The following is a 21,085-nucleotide window of genomic DNA, read 5'->3' as shown; positions in this document are numbered from 1 at the left end:
GGAGGTGATACAACATCTCCTCAACATTCAAGCCATCCAGTCTGTACCGGCTGAGGAATGTGGCCTGGGATTTTATTCTACCCTTTTTGTTATACCTAAGGCCTCGGGGGGCTGGAGAGCCATTTTGAACCTTAAAAAATTAAACAAGTTTATTTGTTACAAGCGTTTTAAAATGCATTCCTTACATTCTATTCTGGGCTCCATCAGACATGGTGATTTTTTTAGTTCCATTGACCTAACGGAGGCATACCACCACGTTCCAATTTTGCCCCAACATAGATGTTACTTACATTTCTCATATTTAGGGCAGCACTTCCAATACGCTGCCCTCCCCTTTGGACTGTCATCGGTCTCCCGAGTGTTTACGAAAATGCTAGCTGCATTGATCGCAGCACTAAGGGAGGTACCTATTAGACTTCAAGCTTATTTGGATGATATCCTCATTTAATCGTCATCCCCTAGTCAGGCACGTAGAGATCTAGCATCTACAATCCAGGCTCTTCAGGAGCATGGGCTTTCGATCAACATTCCCAAGAGCCACCTCCATCCTTCCACCAGGTTGGTGCACTTGGAGCGTTGATTGACATAGTTGAGTGCAGAGTGTACGAGGCAGGACACTCTCAGGACATTGGCAGGTCAGACGGCCAGGACACATAGGTGCTTCTTGGCTTCACTTTCTAAATTGCTGGGGACCACGGCCATCGGGATTGTTCTGTGGGCGTGTTTGCATTCACGTCGTCTCCAATGATTCCTCTTACCTTTTCAGAGGAAGCTATTGAGCTGTTCCCTGGCCAAGGTGCATATCCCGGCGGAGATCACCCGTTCCCTCAGGTGGTGGACGTCTCAGGCCATCACAAAAGGTCTTCTTTTCAAGGACCAGGGTTCTCTGACTGTCACAACAGACGCCAGCCTTTTCGGCTGGGGGGCCACCCTTCAGACACAGGTAGCACAAGGCCAGTGGGACCAGGTGGACCGTACACACAATATAAACTGGCTAGAGTTGAGGGCGGTCCATCTGGTTCTCCGCCACTTCCTCCCATGGGTGAGGGGTCAACATGTGCTTGTGCTAACGGACAACGTGTCTGCAAAGGCGCACATCAACCGGCAAGGGGGCACCAAATCGTGTGCACTCATGGATGAAGCCATGAGTTTGGGCCTTTGGGCCGAGAAGAACTTACTTTCCCTCATGGCGGAACATATATCGGGGGTGGCGAATGTGCAGGCAGACTGGCTCAGTTGCAAGGTTCTGGACAATGCCGAGTGGCAACTGCACCCCTCGATCTTTCAGGACATAGTGGACAGATTTGGCATGCCGGTAATAGATCTATTCGCCACCCCACGCAGCAGCCAGCTTCCAAGGTTTTTCACTCGGTACTCAGCACATCGGTCAGAGGGGGTGGATGCCTTGAGTTGCAGATGGCCTTGTGGCCTTCTATATGCCTTCCCACCTCTGCCCCTTCTACCCAGAGTTATACAGAAAATCCTGGGGGAGAAGGCCGAGGTTGTGTTGGTCGCCCCACACTGGCCACGCAGGACTTGGTTCGCAGACCTGCAGACAATTTCGGTGGACAGACCCTGGAGGATCCCTCGGGACAGGATCTCCCTCCGTCAGGGATCACTGGAACATCTGGATCCTCAGTGGTTCCAGTTGACCGCCTAGCGTTTGAGCGGGGCGTCCTAAGGGGGGACAATTTCTCCTCCAGGGTCATCAAAATGATTCAGACCGCTAGGCGGCCATCCACAGACAGAATTTACAACGCCACCTGGAGAGCTTTCTTTTCCTGGTGCTCTGGTAAGACTTTGGAGCCTATCAGGGTCACAATACCTCAACTGCTAGAGTTCCTGCAGGATGGATTAGATAAGGGACTAGCCCCAAATACCATCAGGAGGCAAGTGGCAGCCATATCTTCCATTTTGGCATGTGGGGATTCTCCTTCCCTGGCTCAGCTGCCTATGGTGCGCAGCTTTCTCAAAGGGGCGTCCAATCTCAAACCTCCTGCGGTCCATAGGTACCCTTCCTGGGATTTACCCAAGGTACTTGGCGCCTTGACTAAGGCTCCCTTTGAACCTCTGAGGGAGGTTTCACTCAGATTTCTAACATTGAAAGTATCATTTCTGGTGGCCATAACTTCCGCGCACCGGATTTCAGAGTTTCAGGCTCTTTCATCCAGGAAAGAACTGCATTTTTCATACAGACCGGGTGGTCTTACGCCTGGACCCCTCCTTTGTCCCCAAGGTGTGTTCCTGCTTCCACAGGACTCAGGAGGTTGTTCTACCCAACTTCTGTCCCCATCCTGTCCATCCACTGGAACGCAAATGGCACACCTTGGATGTAAGGAGGGCTCTCAAGATTTATTTACAATGCACATCTGCAACTCGGAAATTTGACGCTCTCTTTGTATCCTTTCAGCCCATTTCTCTGGGTAACAAGGTCTCTTCCCCTACCATAGGCAGGTGGTTAAAGGCCTGCATTTCTTTGGCATACCAGTCTCAGTCTCTTCCAGTGCCAATTAGGATCACTGCGCATTCCACTAGAAGCGCGTCAACCTCAGCAGCGTGGGCGGCTCAGGCATCCCTACAGGAAATCTGTAGGGCTGTCACCTGCGCTACCCCTAATGCCTTCATTAAGAATTACAAGATGGATCCATTTGCGTCAGCAGAGGCGGCCTTTGGTCGCAGGGTGCTGCAATCAGTTGTTGGGGCTGATGCTTCATTGCCACAGTCTTAGACCCACCCTGGGACAGTTACTGCTTTGGTACGTCCCAGCCTGGATGCTGCCTCCACCACTAGGGAGAAAGGACGTTGGTACTTACCTGAGACACTTCTTCTCCTAGGGTGGAGACAGCATCCAGCCCCTCCCTGATTGGGGTTTGTTCCTGGGTCATGCCTTACTTGTTACTGTTTTTTTGCTCTTGCTGTTACCTGTTGAATAAAAAAAAATGTCGTCTTGATTTCTGGCACGATAAGGACGGATAGAGGAGTTATTGGCATGGCAGACGGGCGCAACTGGATGTCCGGAGTACAGGTATATTACAACTATGGGCGATGACGCACGGGGTCTGTGGTTTTCTCTTCGTCAAAAGCTGGGTCTACCTAGCAACAGGGGCGGAGCTTAAAGATGTTACCAGACTCAGTCCTCAATATGATTGGATGAAGGTTAACCCAGCCTGGATGCTACCTCTACCCTAGGAGAAGAGGCGTCTCAGGTAAGTACCAACACCCTTTTTATTTAACCTTTTGTGGTGGTGCCCATTTTTTGTCAAATATTCCAAATGGGAATAACCTTGGCCTTGATGATGTATAGCTGTGTTGACCATGTAATGATTCTGCACTTTAATGTTTCACTAACTCTATCTTTCACTAAAGTCTATCTTTCACCCAAGAAGCAAACTTCTCTTTATTTCATGGCTAGAGTCACCATACCTGTAAAATTTTGAGCCTATGAAGACAAAGTCCATTGTTACTTCTTTACTTATATGCGTTGGATTGGCCTGCTTGTTAACATACAGGTGAAACTCAAAAAATTAGAATATCGTGCAAAAGTTCATTTATTTCAGTAATGCAACTTAAAAGGTGAAACTAATATATGAGATAAGACTCATTACATGCAAAGCAAGATAGTTCAAGCCGTGATTTGTCATAATTGTGATGACTATGGCGTACAGCTCATGAAAAATCCAAATCCACCATCTCAGAAAATTGTGTCAAGAATTGGGACTTGGAAGAATAGGCAACATATGGAGGCATTGAAAAAAAAGCATGTAAGCAGAAGAAGGAATAGTTATATGATCCAAAGATTCCTTTCTTATTATACAAATTCACAGGGCATGGGAAACAGACAAGATCTACATGTCTTAGTGCAGAGAGGCAAACATGTTTTAGTAGATATTATTGAAAGCAGGTGGGATGAATTTCATGAGTGGACTACAAGAACTTAGAGCCGTGATGGCGAACACAGGTGGTATGAAGTGCCGTCTGTAGCATGCGAGCTATCGCATTAGTTCAGCTCCACCTCACATGTTTGTGTGCCTCCTGCCAGCCAGCTGGTCATTGGGTCTCTGCTGTGCATGTGCAGGGCACGTGTGTGTATGGGGGCAAGAGGTGTGTGTGTACATTGCATTTTGGGGGTTTGGGTGCACGCACACACACGCTTTGGGCACTCACTCCGGAAAAGTTTAGCCATCAGTGACTTAAAGTATATTTTATTCAAGAAGAATAGACAAAAAGAGGAATAGGCATATATGAAGGAACAGTACATCTGTGTTAACTACAATCAAAATGACTCACTAGCTTGCAATCTATATGTTCAAAATTTAAAACATCCACAATTAGGTTAAAGCCAATCCAAAACATAATAAGGGCAGCAGTAAGAATTACACCAGTTCCCACCTTAAAGCAGCAGAAAGTAAAAGCAGAAAGCAAGATGACATTGGATATATCTTAGGGAAAAGCTCTCTGGAATGTGTTTGGAAACTGCAGCAGGAGCTAAATATTACAGCTAGACTTGGGCCCTCTGCAGACTATTGTAGGGTCTCCTTTATATTCCAGACACAATTTTATAGTTTAAATGCCCTACATAGTTTTGGATAGAACTGCTTCACTTGGATCTTCCCACTATCAATGGCATTGTTGTAGAGCACATTACTTGGAAAGGCTGTTTATGGGATCTCTCCCCTCTCTAACCAATGAATTTTAAAATGGTTGTTACACTGTACATCATTACAGTAGTCAAGTAGATGTCGTGATGAATCAAAGGATTATTAATTAATGATTAGGTGTTAGTGGTGGTTGGTAACATTTCAATCAAATAATTTAGGCTTTAGAAAAAATTGAAAAGTTTTAAAATCTTTAGCAACAAAACATTCTCAAATGTTAACATTTTAAATTTCATATGGATGAGCTCTTAACCATGTAGCTATTGTGATGTCCAGCATGTAATTGAGAATGTTTAAATGTTCATGTTACCTTTTCACAATATTGGTAGTATTTTGTGTATGATTGTTTTCTGGAATTGGGTCCCCAGATTTCTTGCCAAGCCCTGTGCTGTGCATGTCGACATTCAAGACAATAGACCTCGCAGAGCTCAATCTAATGCAATTTTAGAAAAAGTGTTTACATCCATCACTAAAGTAAGTTGTTCTGCATTATTATTTTGCATGCTACTTTAGTTCCTTGGGGCAAATGCTATGGCAGTGATGGCGAACCTATGCACACGTGCCACAGGTGGCACACGGAGCCATTTGTTAGGGCACGCGAGGTTCACCCTTTTTTAAAGCCATTTTTCACCCTCCCCAGACTCCAGAGGCTTTATAGGAGCCTGGGGAGGGCAAAAAGGGCCTCCCACGCCCTCCCCGGAGGCCCTCCGGAGGCTTCATGAGCTTCTGTGAAGCCTCCGGAGCATAACAAACCGCCCCTACGGGCAAACCGGAAGTTCGGGAATGGACTTTCGGTTTGCTCGAAGGGTCGCTTTGAGTGCTCCGAAGGCTTAAGGGACCATCCGGAGGCCTCCCAGACGCCTTTGGAGCGCTCAAAACGACCCTCCGAGCAAACCGGAAGTCACTTCTGGTTTGCTCGAAGGATCGCTTTGAGCGCTCCGAAGGCTTCAGGGAAGCCTCCTGAAGGTCCCAGAAGCCTCCAAAGGGCCCCCGTGGGGGCGGGGAGGCTGTTTTTGCCCTCCCCAGGCTCCTATAAAGCCTCTGGAGCCTGGGGAGGGCGAAAAAAGCATGTAAAAATGGGGAGGAGCACCTGTAGTCGCGCATTGCATTATGGGTGCGGCACGCCTGCACACGACCCCCCTGCACTCCCCCCACTTATGGCACGTGAGCCAAAAAAAGTTCGCCATCGCTGTGGTATGGTATAAAACTATTTGGTATTCTTTTCTTATTGTTGAATTGTTGTAGTATGGAAGAAGTATGTAAGCTTTTAAAATATTTAAAATTAATTTAAGTTGGTCTAAATAATTACTTTTATCTTTTAATTCACTCCTTTAATTCATTCTTTTGTTTTTGTTACTGCCTATTCCCTGCCCTCCCTCAACCTCAGACTCATATATGTATGTTGTAAGAGACTAGTAAATATTTAATAACTAATTATTCTTAAAACAAGGATTTCTAGCTGCGTTAGATAGAGGGGGAAAGACAGGAAGTTTTTTGTGTAGGCTTCTTCTTACTTATGTGGAACATGCAAATACATGCGCTTCTTTTGCACATCTATAGTGTTTATACTGTTTATGCTATATATATATCATAGTCTGGGCTGCCCTGTATCATTTTTGCTTAGTGGAGAAATAAGATTTTTACCTAGTGCAACAAGAGACATGAAACCCACTTCCATAAACGCCTTAAAAACCAAAACCCCATACCTCTGCCTGAGTTTGCATCCAGATTTTGCTGAGAAAATTGCAGGTACAGTAATCAGAATGATTTACTTGGAGAAGTGTCTGTAATTGTGGAGAAAATACTTCAGCAGTACTGAATATATAAGTAGCCCTCGACTTACAACCATCAGTTTGGTGCCTGTTCAAAGTTACAATAGCACTGAAAAAAGTGACTTATAACCATTTTTCATACTTACAACCATTGCAGCATCCCCATGATCATGTGATCAAAATGTGGATGCTTGGCAACTGGCTCATATTTATGACGGCTGCCGTGTCCCGGGTCACGTAATCAGCTTTTGTGACCTTCTGATACAGTCAATGGGAAAGCCATATTTACTTTACAATTGTGTTACTAACTTAATTATTGCAGCGATTCACTTATTGTGGCGATAAAGGTAATTAAATGGAGCAAAATTCACTTAACAACTGTCTTGCTTAGCAACAGAAATGTTGGGCTCAATTGTCATAAGTTGAGGACTACCTGCTTTTGAAAATAGTTGGAAGTTTTTCCGGTATAATTGTGCAAGGACTTTGTTCCTCAGACTGAGTATTTCCTCTGTTTGCCTTTCCTAGCAAAACATACAGTTCCAGGTAATATCCAGCAGGTTGCGGCCTGAAGGACAATTGGGCAGAAATGGGAAGAACCTATTTTAGAAATGTGATAAGAAGCCAAAAAAGAGAGAGCTCTTTTTATACCTGTTTGATCATCTCCTAGTGTCCAGATGCAAGACGATTAGAAGGTTTGTCCAAACAACTAGATTGGGATGTCCGAAAAATCCAGCGCTGGTTTCGTCACCGGAGGAGCCAGGATAAACCAAGCACCCTTACAAAGTTCTGTGAGAGCATGTAAGTTTGTGTGAAGAGTTTGAATTCTTTATTTTAAAAGTAAAGATCAAATAGAATTTCAGGATTTAGAATTAGTAATGCATAATATAAAAATAGTATCTTTATAACATTTATACCAGTAGGGATACCTAGAGTGGTAAAGACCCGCTCAACAGAAAGAACTGTTGAAGACACAATCCTATATCTGGATCTCTTCCACATTATCCAAACTGTGGTATATCTTAGTTAATGCTATCTCTTCCGAGTTATTCAGTAGAATTTACAGCTATAAAAACATCTAACTATTTATTTGCAGGATTTGTGTCTTTTATCAAGTGGCCTTTTACTGTCTGGGGTTATTTTCCTAAGCATTCTTTTTTATAGACTCTTGTCTCTGTCTTTTCTGTCCTACTTAAATTTATTTTCTCACTTTTTTAATGCATGGCTTGTATCACTATAGTATCTGAGCATTTTGCCTTCCTGCCTGCTGCCTCTATGGCTTCTGCCTCTCTTCCTCAATGACTACTTCCCCAAGATATATACCATAGGTGAGTGGGACTCTCCATCTTCTGTGCACTATAAAAATCTGTTTGATAAATAATAAGAGTTTTCAAAAATTAAAAACATTTTGAATCTGAAATTTTGATTGGGCAAACATTTTCTCTTAGCATGAAGAGATTTACTTTATTATAACATGTTTTTTGCTCTTCTTAGATCAATATTTGTATGCCATATATTCTTGTTTTTTAATTCTAGGTGGAGGCTTACATTTTATTTATCTACTTTTATATATGGACTCAGATTTCTTTGGTCGGTGAGTATGTTGGACATCTTCAAATTATGTTAAATGAAATGATAATAACTTCATTGCAGGAGTTGATACTTGGTGCTTTTCCCTAGCGTTTTTATTTGGATGCTCAGTTTTTATTTAATTGTTTTAACAGAACTGGAAAAGTAGCTTTCAGTTATGCTTTGTCATAGAAATTCATTTATATATTTTATTATAGAACCAGTAGGACTTGTTTGAGATTTGCAATACACTATTCCTTATAGATCTATAACACTCAAGAGTATAGATTTCCCAGTGTCTTGTATGAATGTATCTGCATGTAATTCATTATTAAAGCATTATGCTTATATATTGCTCTTTGGTGGCTTAAAGAAAATGCTGAGATTAGATATAATTTATCATATAAACATATTAAAATTTGGTGAAAATGTCATTGCTATCCAATTATGGGAGATGTCATACCTTTAAAATGTAATGTTTGTTGATAGGGCTGAATGGATAATTTAAAGGAAATAAGTAACTTGACATTTAAGTATAATTAAACACTTCCAATCTGAGTTAAACTAAGAAATCAAAACATCTTTCTGAAGCAACCATTTAGATGTTAAAATCCTGTTGATAAGAGTGCTCTGTATTACTCTATTTTTATTTTTATTGTAGTCACCCTGGTTTTGGGATATACAACAATGCTGGTATAGCTATCCTTTTCAGGTATCCATTTTCTTTAATAATATTTGTTGCAATGCCAATGTAATGCTAATTTAATGTTTTATATTGTTGCTTTTATGGTGGTGTAAACTGCTGTACTCACTTGATCGTGAGATGGGTGGTATATAAATTAAATTAATACATAAATACTTTTATAAGATAATTTGGTTTAGGTGCTGTTGCATTTGTGCTGACTATTAATATGTCATTTCCAACATTTCCCCCCTTACTAAAATTCTGACCTAGCACTGTAAGTAACATTGATAGAGATACTGAGCTTCATGAGTGTCATGAAGTAGTTACAGTATACCATGATGCGTAAGCACATTAATTTGGACATATTTGATTTTAAAATACATGTGGCTTATTATATTAATCATTACAGTAAATCTGTGGCTCAATATATATTTTTAATTAGCTCATTTTTAAAAATTAATGAATATAACATAAAAATATAAAAATAAAGGTACATCAGTGGTTCTATAGTGAAAAAGTGACATACATTATGGTGTTAAACTGAGCATAAATGAAGAAAAAGTAACTCCATGTACGGTAGTCCTCAACTAACAACCATTCATTCAGTGACCAATAATATGATCTTGCTGAACAAGGAGACTAACAGCCATTGCCACATCTCCACGATGATGTGATCACAATTTGGGCGGCAATTGTGATGGGTGGCAGTGTCTTATGGATGCATGTATGTCATTTGCAATCTTCACTGTTGACTTTCAACAAGCAAAGTCAAGAGAAAGCTGGCAGGAAGTCGCACATAATTGCAAATAAAGTTTGACATTGCAAAGTGTACAAGCTTTATGCAATTCGCTTAATAACTGCAACTGCTGCTGTAGGTTGGCACTTTATGACTGCATTTCTTCATGATGGAGTTGCCAAGGGCCATCAGTAATGAAAGCAGGGGAAGGAGATCCATGTCGTCTCAACAGAAAATTAATTCAACCCTGAAATATATTTTTAAATCTAGATCGTGTTGAAATTAATTGTTCCTCCTTCTAATTTTAGAATGTAAAAAAAAAGTGGCAACAAATGCAGATTATTGGGGGGGGGGGGGTTTGTTGTATTGTCACTGTAAGAAATTTGAGATCTCTTTAACTTAACATGATTCGTTGTTTTCCAGCCACAGCTTCCTTTTGGTTTTATGTTATGGTATACACTGTGTGCACAATTATTCCGCAAGTTAGTATTTTGACCATATCATCCTTTGTATACATATTGTCCACTTCCAAGCTGTATAAATGTAAATGCTTAGTGAATATAAGCAGATCAGATGATGTGTATTTGTGTAATGAGGGAGGGTGTGGCCTAAGGAGATCAACACTCTATATCAAGGTGTGCATAATTATTAGGCATTTTTTTCCTCAGGCAAAATAGGCTAAAGAAGAGATTTAACTGACCCTGAAAAGTCAAAAATTGTAAAAACTCTTTCAGAAGGATGCAGCACTCTTGAAATTGCTAAGATATTTGGCTGTGATCATAGAACCATCAAACGTTTTGTTGCAAATAGTCAACAGGGTTGCAAGAAACGTGTTGAGAAAAAAAGATGCACCTTAACTGCCAAAGATTTGAGAAGAATCAAACATGAAATTACCTGGAACCCATTATCCTCCAGAGCTGTCATATTTCAGAACTGCAACCTACCTGAAGTGCCCAGAAGTATAAGGTGTTCAATGCTCAGAGACATGGCCAAGGTAAGGAAGGCTGAAATCCGAACACCACTGAACAAGACACATAAGTTGAAACATCTGGGCCAAGAAATACCTGAAGACAGATTTTTCAAAGGTTTAGCGGACTGATGAGATGAGAGTGACTCTTGACGGACCAGATGGATGAGTAACGGGCACAAAGCCCCACTTCGATTCAGATGCCAGCAAAGTGGAAGCGGGGTACTGGTATGGGCTGTTATTGTGAAAGATGAGCTAGTTGGACCTTTTGGGGTTGAAGATGGACTCAAAATCAACTCCCAAACCTACTGACAGCTTTTAGAAAACACTTTCTTCAAGCAGTGGTACAGGAAAAAGGTTGCATCTTTCAAGAAGACCATGATTTTTATGCAGGACAATGCTTCATTGCATGCATCAAAGTACTCTACTGTGTGCTAACCAATAAAGGCCTTAAGGATGAAACAATAATGACATTCCCCCCTTCCTCACCCGACCTAAATCCTGTTGAGAACTTGTGAGCCCTTCTTAAACGGGAGATTTATGGTGAAGGAAAATAGTACACCTCTCTGTACAGTGTCTGAGAGACTGTGGTTGCTACTGCACAAAAAGTTGATCAGTTAACAGATCAAGAAACTGACAGACTCCATGAATGGAAGGCTTATGACTGTTATTGAAAAGAAGGGTGGCTATATTGGTCACTGATATTCTTTTTTGAACTGTCAGAAATGTTTATTTGTAATCTTGAGTTTGTTTATTATTCTCACTTTAACAGATGAAAATAAATGAGTGAGATGGGAAAATTTTCATTTAGTTGCATAATCATTCTGCACACTAATAGTTGCCCAATAATTGTGCACACATAGATATTCTCCTAAGAAAGCCATAACCTAACTTTTACTTTCTTAAATATTCAGGTTTGAGGTTTACTAACATTTTGGATTGATCGAGAACACTATGGTTGTTTAATAATAAAATTAATCCTCCAAAATACAGCTTGCCTAACAATTGTGCACATAGTGTATGTTTATATGCTGCTGAAAAAAAATGCAGTAGTTACAGATGTAAATGTGATACTGAATTATACTCCTAAAATATGGAGTTTGACATTTTATGAAGAGCTTTGGCTTTATTGAGCCTGGAACGCAGCAAAGAGAATAGTTCTATGTAAGAATTGGATATCTGGTTTAATACAGGGGTTAGCAACCCACGGCTTTGGAGCCACATGTGGCTCTTTCATCCGTCTTTTGAAGCTCCCTGTTGCTGGTCAGCTCTAAAATTAATAGGGCTTTCAGTTAGGACAGGTAGAGGAAAAAGGATGCCACGCTAGGAGGAGACTCTATGGTGGGGGAACCAGACTTCCAGTTGGCAGAGGAAAAAGGATACTGCACTAGGAGGAGACTCTGGTGGCTCCAGAATTGAAGGGGGGGGGGCTTCCATTTAGGACCTTTGTGGCTCTTTGAGTGTTTAAGGTTGCCAACCCCTGGTTTAATTCATTTTGGTTTAGGGGACCTTTAATATCAAGCACACATTTTTCATCCAGCCTTCCTATCTATTTCATAACTCACTCATCAAATTGAAGGGCTTTCCATTGAGTTAAAGGTAAAGGTTCCCCTTGCACATATATGCTAGTTGTTCCCGGCTCTAGGGGGCGGTGCTCATCTCCGTTTCAAAGCCGAAGAGCCAGCGCTATCCAAAACGTGTTCATGTGGCCGGCATGACTAAATGCCGAAGGCTCATGGAACGCTGTTACCTTCCCACCAAAGGTGGTTCCTATTTTTCTACTTGCATTTTTACATGCTTTTGAACTGCTAGGTTGGCAGAAGCTGGGACAAGTAACAGGAGCTCACTCCGTTACGCGGCGCTAGGGATTCGAACCACCGAATTGCCGACCTGATTGACAAGTTCAGCTCTTAGCCACTGAGCCATTGCGTCCCCTTTTCCATTGAGTTAAAGATCCATTAAATTGAAGTTTAGCTGCAAATAATTCTATCAATGTGATCATTGTGCAAATAATGCAAATGAACACAAATGATATAAATTTAGATTTAATGGAACTGCTTCCTCTCCCTGAATGGTTCATTAAATTTGAGGAAATAGGACTGTGTATACTGGCTTGAGCCTATGAATGAAGGGTGGGAATAATAAAGCCGACAAACAAGCAAATAGAGGTTTTCTTTGGGTTATGCATTTAACTAGTGGCGTTTTCATTCCATATCACTCTCTCAAACAACTCACTTAAAAATTGTTTGTGCAGAAGAATTTCAAGAAAATATTAAAATATTGATGTTGAATGCTGTTTTGATATTTTCTTTTTAAAATATGTTTTGAAAGGGAATACTCAGCCATCCAAAGCAAACACGGGTCATTAATATGCCTCTTTTCATGGTCCTCAGTTAAATGAAACAAGCATTGTTAATTACTAGCCAGGCATGTTGTGTTTAATAAGCTAAGGAAAATATGCAAGTACATTCTTTCTTCCAACCATTTCCCTGTTATTCTTCCATCTCCTATTCTCATATCCTTTATTGCCTTAGAGATGGCTGAGTTCATTTTTTTGGACATCCTTTTGCTCCCTATTCCGCATTGAAACACATATTTCAGGGATGAGGATAAATAAGTGCCTCCCTCCGCTTTATTTCAGTTAGTTCTGAAAGGGGTAAATGCTCTCTCTACAGATATTACTCGACTTACAAACTTTTGAGTTGTGAACTTTTGCGGATATGAACAAACGTGTCCTCAATTCTAATTTAGAAAGTCCCAGAAGTCAGGAGAAAGTGGGAAAGGGTTAGTTTATGATGTACTGCATACATATGCTTGGCAGCACTGTTGCATGAACTATCTGTTGAGAAGGACAGCTACATCCCACATCTGAGGTCATGGAGCCAATGGAACATGTCAGCTCATGAGGGTGGAAGTGGACAAGGACTTGCCCAAAAGAGGGTCTGAGCACCCTAGGAGGGGAGAGGGTCACCAAGGTGAGGAATACCCGCTTGAATACCAACCTGAGTGGGTTGGCCTGCAGAGTCCACAGTTGATCAGGTGGTGAAGTAAAAAAACAAGTTGAGGTGCACCATGCCCACATCTCTCCTGAATACCCCCAGAGAGGCTTTCAGTAGGGAAATGCCCCACCATCATCAGGAGAATGCCCACTTGGTCAACCCCTAGGTGTGAGGGACAAGAGGAAGCCAAGAGTAACTCTGCATGTTTTTAATGCTTGTTGTGAACAAAATGAACTTATTAACAGCCTCTAGAAACATAACCCATTCGTACGTAGAGCAACATCTCTATTACCATGCCCCTCCTGTATCATGAAGTTCTGTGGGGAAGGCACTGCAAACATCAGTTTTCACCTGCTCACCAAGAGCTTTTAATAGGAAAGAAGATGCTGCTTTGCTTTTTTGCTTTTGCCATCTATGATATACCATGTTTTTCGGCGTATAAGACACACCTTTTCCCCCCAAAAGGGTGAAAATTTGGGTGTGTCTTATACACTGAATACAGCTTTTTTCGCCTCCCGACCCCCCCCCCCCCCCCGTGCATCCCGTTTTTCACAAAAATGGACGCGTAGAGGATTTAGGAGGCCTGCAAGGTGCTCCTGGGGGCTGGGGAGGGCAAAAACGAGAGGAAAATGGGCCTATTTTTGGCAAAAATGGGGGTGCTTTTGCCCTCCCCAGCTCCCAGGAGCACACTGCAGGCCTCCCAAAAACTCTGCATGCCCCGTTTCTCACAAAAAATGGGGGGTGCAGAGGGTTTGGGAGCCCTGCAGAGTGCTCCTGGGGGCTGGAGAAGGCAAAAACATTTTTTTAAAATTTACCTCTTCAAAATCTTGATAGGTCTTATACTCCGAAAAATACAGTAGATATATTTTCTTACATCTTAACATCATTTCAGAAGAATATTATGGTTGTGATCCGATCTCCCACTATTTAAAGACTGACAGCAATTTTTGCACAGATAAGAATAAGACAGAGTAAATAGCTTTCTAATTTGAAAATATAATAAACAAAGCTTAGGTTTATAAAATTTTCCTTTAATGGAGATTTTATTTAATTTAGTTTTATCCTACTTTTATTATTGTTATAAATAAACCAAGATTGTGAACACACTTAATATTCTTTCCTCCTATTTTTTCTGCAACTATCCTGAGACAGTAACTGACCCAAAGTCACACTGCTGGTTTTTCATGCGTAATATAACTCCTGGTTTCTCGCTTGACGCTTTAACTACTGGACCAATCTATGTTGGATGAGCCATGTAAATAATATTATTTTTCTGTTTTTCAGCCGATAACAGCTGGCATTTATTACTATTATGTCATCGAACTGGCCTTTTACACGTCTCTTATGTATTCACAGTTTACTGATATTAAGCGAAAGGTAAGAAACAACTTTTTTTCTAAGCGCTTAAAGGAATCCTTTTTAGTTAGTTAGGTTGAAAAACCTTTGACCATAATAATAGAAATACAACTCTTTGTCCTTGATTAAATACTATAGCAGATCACACCACAATTCAGAAGGGTTAAAATATCTCAATTTGCTAAAGCAGTAATTCTAAAGCAGTAATTCTAAAAGTTACACCTGGAGAATTCGGCTGTAGCACTAAATAAATTGCTTAATTGTTTTTCAGAAAATGTCTGCTACTGTAGATGTTTTTAAAAATTTAAAAAAATATTCAATAAGTTTAAATCAGTGAGGCTGATTTAAGATGAGTGTTGTAGGATTGGCATTTCTCATTCTTTAACATTACTAAAATTGCAAAGGTTGTGAGCAGTCTTCCTTCTTCAGAAGGAATTTCTAATGTTGGACACTTATTTCAGGACAAACCTATGGAAGGCTATCCAACATTCATACAAACTCCACAAGTAAGATTGATGGGCTCTTAAAGGAAGAACAATAGTCCCCCTCTTCCATCAGAGGCTTTCTCTCATAAAATGAAATGCTACCTTCTTCAAACTAACTGCCTTGATAAAGAGAAAATAATTATATTCTGGGATTAGGATTGTTTTCTAACTCCTTGCAGCAGAGAAACTATTTTTGTTTTCAGTGAGATGCATAGATAATTTGGATAGTATTGATAGTCTTGAATCTTAAGTTTCATTTAGATTTTGTGCATTGTATACACTTTTGTGTGAGCGTATATATCAGTTGATTAGTGATGAAGTTGTCTTAACTGCATTTGTCAATCAGTAGGGCTCACAATGTATAATAAGCAATAAGAAGCCATCCATCCCAGTGGGTCTCTTCAGGCCTTGGGCCTGCTTCCCACCCTATGAGGTCCCACATCTTCCTCCCCTCCCCGTCCCCCCACAGATCAGTCACTTATCTTTTCTGTAGATCCTGCCTCAGGCACCTTGAAGAACATAGGTTTACATTGTGTCTATTTCAAATGGATGGCGCAAAATCCTATGAGGTTGATTTTATAATTAAAATTAAACAATTATTGTAATTGTAATTTTAATTGCTTCTACATTTTATCTTTTTATGGTTTATAAGCCCCCCATGGTTGCCTTATCGGTGAGAAAGGCAGCATGTAAATTTAGCAAATAAATGACTAAATAATTGTACAATTGTAAGAGGAGGGAAGAAATGGATGGAAATAGGTAGGATTACTATAGGAGTAAAATGACAGAATTGTTAGTGCCATATATAAACTACATAATCCTGTGCTACCTAAAAGTCATTTTTTTCTCCACAAAATACTAAAGAGCTTTGAAAACTTAATCACGCTTTGGAAACTAGTCAGGGCTTCTGTCATACCTTTAAAGGGTCAAAACCTTACTGAGAAGGAAACAGTATAGTTTCTTAAGAGCATAATTGAGTAACTGAAGATTTGAAAACCAGCTCTTGGCACCATGTTTCCCCGAAAAGACAGAGTCTTATTTTCTTTTGCCCCACGAAATATGGCCTTGGGCTTATTATAGGGGAGGGCTTATTATTTTCTGGGGCAGGTGAGAAGCGAGGCACGCCTTTTATTTTTCCAGCTCTGTCGCGTTCCTCGCCACTGTGTTCAGGGAAGCCGTTTGTTAAAAAAAAAACCCTTCTCGCGAGTTCAATCAAACTTCTTGTAGTCGTGGAACGGTTTTTTTTTTTTTACCAGGGGCTTCCCTGGACACAATGGCGAGGAACGCAATGGACCTGGAAAGGTAAGAGGTGCGCCTCACAGCCCAACACTGCCCACCTCGCCCCAATGGTAAAGGCAGCCTGCCTGGTTCCCTTCCCTGCCGTCCCTTTAGTGAGGGGTGGCAGATGGGGGGGGAGAAGCGAGGTGTGCCTCTTACCTTTCCAGGTCCGTTGCGTCCCTCCCCCTTTCATCTCGCTTCCCCCCCCACCTGCCACCCCTCGCTAAAGGGACGGCGGGGAAGGGAACTAGGCAGGCTGCCTTTACCATTGGGGCAAGGTGGGCGGTGTTGGGCCGTGAGGCGCACCTGTTACCTTTCCAGGTCCGTTGCGTTCCTCGCCCTTTCATCCAGTGAAGACCCTTGTAAAAAAAACCTCGCGAGTTGAACTCACAAGGTTTTTCTTACAAGGGGATTCACTGTACAAAAGGGCGAGGAACGCAACAGACCTGGAAGGGTAAGAGGCGCGCCTCGCTTCTTCCCCCCCCCCACCTGCCACCCCTCGCTAAAGGGACGGCGGGGAAGGGAATCAGGCAACTTGCCTTTACCATTGGGGTGGGCAGTGTTTTTTTGCGCGAGAAGGAATAGATGGGAGGGGGTGATCGCATTGCTGGCCTGCCGCTGTTTTTGCGGCAGGCTCTTTTTGCATGGGAGGTGGAAGCACTTTGCTTCACCTGCCGCTGTTTTTGCGTTGAGCCCTCTTTTTGTCTCACAAGCTGTACCGGTAGGTGGTACAGTGGTAATGGTGCGGACCGGTTGCGCATGTGCTTATTTTCGAGGGAGGGCTTATTATGGCACATGCTCTGAAAAGCCCGATTGGGCTTATTAGCAAGGCATGTCTTATTTTCGGGGAAACACGGTAATTAGTCTTAACTTGAAAGTATATTTTTGTGCCATCCAGCAGTTAGCACACCATAAAACTTTTCCAAACTTGGGTTATTCTGAATGCTTCTTTTTGTCAGAATACATTAATTCCTTGATCATTATAGCTATTTCTATCCTGTTTCCTCTAAATCCAGGATTTCTTCATGATGTTTGTCCATCATGTGGCTACTGTTGCACTCATTATCTTCTCCTACATAAACCACATGGTGCGAGTAGGTACTTTGGTCTTATGTCTCCATGATTCAGCAGATATATTATTAGAAGTGAGTACTCCAGGTTTTATTATTTAATACTATAATTCAGTCTACAGTATTGATTTCCTTACCATTAATTTTTATGGGATTTTTCCCCTCACAAAAAAAAGAGATTAAAACAATGTGTTATACTATCTATACATAGCATGATTATTTGTAAGTAGTCCATTTAAGGCAAGAGTGCCCTTTAGAAATAATTTGTGAATAACCCTTTTCCTTAAAATTTTGTAAAACTAATAAAAAAAAATTCAAAAAAAAAAAAAGAAATAATTTGTGAATGGCCTAGTAGTTAAGGCACCAGGCTAGAAAACCGGAGATCATCAAGTGCTACTTGAGCCATGAAGGCCAGCTGGATGACCTTGGGCCAGTCACTCTCTCAGTCCAACCCATCTCACAGGGTTGTTATGGGAAAAATAGGAGAAGATGTGTAGGATGTGTTCATCACTTTGGGTTGTTTGTAAAAATAAAGGTGGAATACAAATAGATAATCATCTAAACATGCTTAGATGATCCTTCATCAGAGGTGGGTTCCTACCGGTTCGGACTGGTTCACTGAGTAGGTAGTAACTTGGCCTGCCACGCCCCCGAACCGGTTCTATCGGCGGTGCCATAGGCGACACCATCTTGTTTTTTGCTTCTGCGCATGCGCAAAAGCATTTTTATAGTGCTGCACATGCATGCGTAGCACACGCACGCATTGCGTTCCTGAGCGAACCAACAGTAGAAGCAGCCAAAAACTTCCCCTGCCCTTCGTGTCAATCACTATTAGCAGCAAACACTTTGATACGTAAGGAGCATTTTTTAGAATATATACTGTCACTATAGGTAGTCCTCATTTAGCCACTGCTTTATTTAACAGCCATTTGCAGTGATGAAAAGGCAATTTGACAACCACTCCTCGCATTTATGGCCTTTGCAGGTCTGTAAAGCAAAATAAAGCTGAGTTAAAATGATAAACACAGTCATGCTTTCACTTAATGACCAAGTTGCCAGTCCCAATTATGGTTGCTAAACAAGGCTTGCCTGTACTAGTAACTGATTCTGACTGATATTACTGGATAAGACCAGGCCTGAAACTTCTCAATTTGAGAGGCTGTTATTTGAGAGTTCTTGCTCTTTGCCATAGTTGTTTTCTATTAGTTCTTTCTGAACTTGTATTTTGAAAATAAAGAATATTGGGCTATTTTGTATTTTTTCTGAAGAAAATCAGAATCATAGTTATTTTTTCTCTTAAGAAAGAAAATCAGTAGAATCTGTTTTCTAAATGATAATTTTGTTAGATGTGTAGCTGAAGTTGTTTTAATGCTTTCTGTTTTTCCAAGCTTGCAAAATTGTTCAACTATGCGAAGTATCAGCGACTCTGTGATGCCACCTTTGTATTATTTGGTGTAGCGTTTCTTATTACCCGCTTGGGGATTTTTCCTATTTGGTAAGTATGATGAGGGACACCCAGCTGTAAATTATATACATTGGAAAGATCAAGGAAGTGGTTTGGTGAAGACTTAATAGTGCAGTGTTCTCAGAGGTAGAAATAGTAAACAGGTCATTTAATTGTATAATTTTTATTTGTGAAATATAATAAACAGAAAAATAATATGTCAATAATGGTTCAATTAAAATTATACTTAATGATCCTGAAAATTAAATTTTAAGGGATAATATATAAAAATCCATAAAATTTTCATTAAAAATTGTCCAATAATATTAAATCAAAGCTGTATAGAAAGTTGTCTTCTCAGTTTTCAAATATAAAAGCATTTCAAACATTAATCAAGAATACATCTCTTAACTTCAGTGTAATTCCCCCCCCCCCATCTATAGGATAATTCTCTTTATTGAATCCTAGGCTTGATAAATCCAGATGTTGAATTTCATAATTTTGGAGTATAATTCAGCATGACCTATATAACTACTAAACCCCCCACCCCCGGGGTTCATTGTACATACAGTACATGCAGGCAAACATACATTGATTTAGGACCAGAAGAGAGTCATGGAAGAACATGGCCAAATTGTGTGGTCAAAAGTCATCAAATATCTTACAGTGCCAAAACAGAAACTCATGTTAAAAATATATATATTTGAGAAGTCCAATGAACACAAAGTTTTCTGAGAAATTGATTTCAAGTCTTAGTCACAAGAAGTCCTGGTAAAGTACCCTAACGATGCCTGTTTCATAATAAGCGACCCCATATTGTAATACAAAAAGCAGTGATTTATTAACAGCTTCATTAGGCATTCTTCATTAGGCATTTCTTATTTGCAGCCATTTTTTTTTGCTTTCTTTATTTGCTTTTGAACTTTGCCCGTGTTTCTGTTCTCCCTTCAGCCTGTCATAAATCATGTTATCCAATAGCTTCATTCATTTCAACCCAGCTACTGTAATCTGAGATCCGGCTTCGTGGTCGCTCTGCATGGAATGTCAACACAGAGGGTTGACAGTCCTATTTTATATTTTTTAAACTGTCACCCATTGATTTTGGAACTGAATATTCCAATTCCTTATTCCACAAATCATAAACATTACTAATATTATCTTTTCATCATTTACAGAAAATTATAATAGCTTTATACTATTACCTAGGGGCATGTAGGACCTGTGAAGGTTACTAATTCCTGAATTAATTGAATATGGTTTGTTGACAGGATAGCCTCAGGCCTTGGGCTTGTTTCCTACCCTGCTGGGTCCTTTGCTCTCCTCCCCATCCACCCCCATCATGGCTCAGTCCACTTACTTTTTCCATAGATCTACGGGAAGCAATTGATCTGCCTCTGGATACAGTACAGAGACTGCATGGCACTGTCTTAGAAACAGGCGCCATTGGGAAATGAATTGTGGCCACTCTAAAATGGTGCCCACTCTGGGATGGCACTACATGCTCTCCATAAGAACAGCAATGTATGAACTGGGGCAGTGCTGAACTCTGGGCCTAGCCTGCACTAGGCCTCCCAGGAACTCTCACAAGGCACCCCATGCTCCACTGAATAATATTTGCTCCTCAAGAAAAATGCTGATCTGAGGAGTAATTAAATTTACATGTAGATGGATCAAAATTGACTCAGTTGTTGTTGTTGTTGTTGCTTTTTAGTTTTGATCAACATACCTAACATTCCTGCCTCCTATTTAAATCAGGATAGATGAGAACTCCTCAGGCAATAAAGTTGCACTGAATCCTTGGAAGAGCTGCTTCGTGCCCAAGATAGTTATATTTTAGTTTGAAGCGAAATATGTCCTCAATATTCAGTTCCGATGATAATCTTCTCCTTGAGTTTAGAAAGGAGTGCACTGTGATTCTGTTGCCTAGTTAATTTTTTTGGAACTCTGGTATTTGCATATAAGGACTTCGTTTTTTTACTATGTGTGCCAGTCTTAATGATTAGGCCATATTATTTGCTATATCACTAAGCAAACCATTAGTGGATGGTAGGAAAGCAGTGAATTTTTAACAT

General features: G+C 40.8%; 1 protein-coding gene across 1 annotated transcript in view; it reads left to right on the top strand.

Annotated features, from left to right (window-relative positions):
- Nucleotides 1-21,085, top strand: part of CERS5 (ceramide synthase 5) — a 48,326-nt gene that overhangs the window by 10,601 nt on the left and 16,640 nt on the right. The window contains exons 2-8 of the mRNA XM_081944143.1: nucleotides 5,024-5,129; nucleotides 7,095-7,225; nucleotides 7,961-8,018; nucleotides 8,655-8,705; nucleotides 14,665-14,757; nucleotides 17,516-17,644; nucleotides 18,958-19,064. Of these exons, the coding sequence (XP_081800269.1) occupies nucleotides 5,024-5,129; nucleotides 7,095-7,225; nucleotides 7,961-8,018; nucleotides 8,655-8,705; nucleotides 14,665-14,757; nucleotides 17,516-17,644; nucleotides 18,958-19,064 (675 nt within the window). The remainder of the gene's footprint in view (nucleotides 1-5,023; nucleotides 5,130-7,094; nucleotides 7,226-7,960; nucleotides 8,019-8,654; nucleotides 8,706-14,664; nucleotides 14,758-17,515; nucleotides 17,645-18,957; nucleotides 19,065-21,085) is intronic.

Source organism: Natrix helvetica (assembly GCF_964273705.1).
Source record: "Natrix helvetica genome assembly, chromosome: 1".
Lineage (NCBI taxonomy): Eukaryota > Metazoa > Chordata > Lepidosauria > Squamata > Natricidae > Natrix > Natrix helvetica.
Note: the sequence above shows the minus strand (reverse complement) of the source record. Positions and strands in the feature narration are given on the sequence as shown.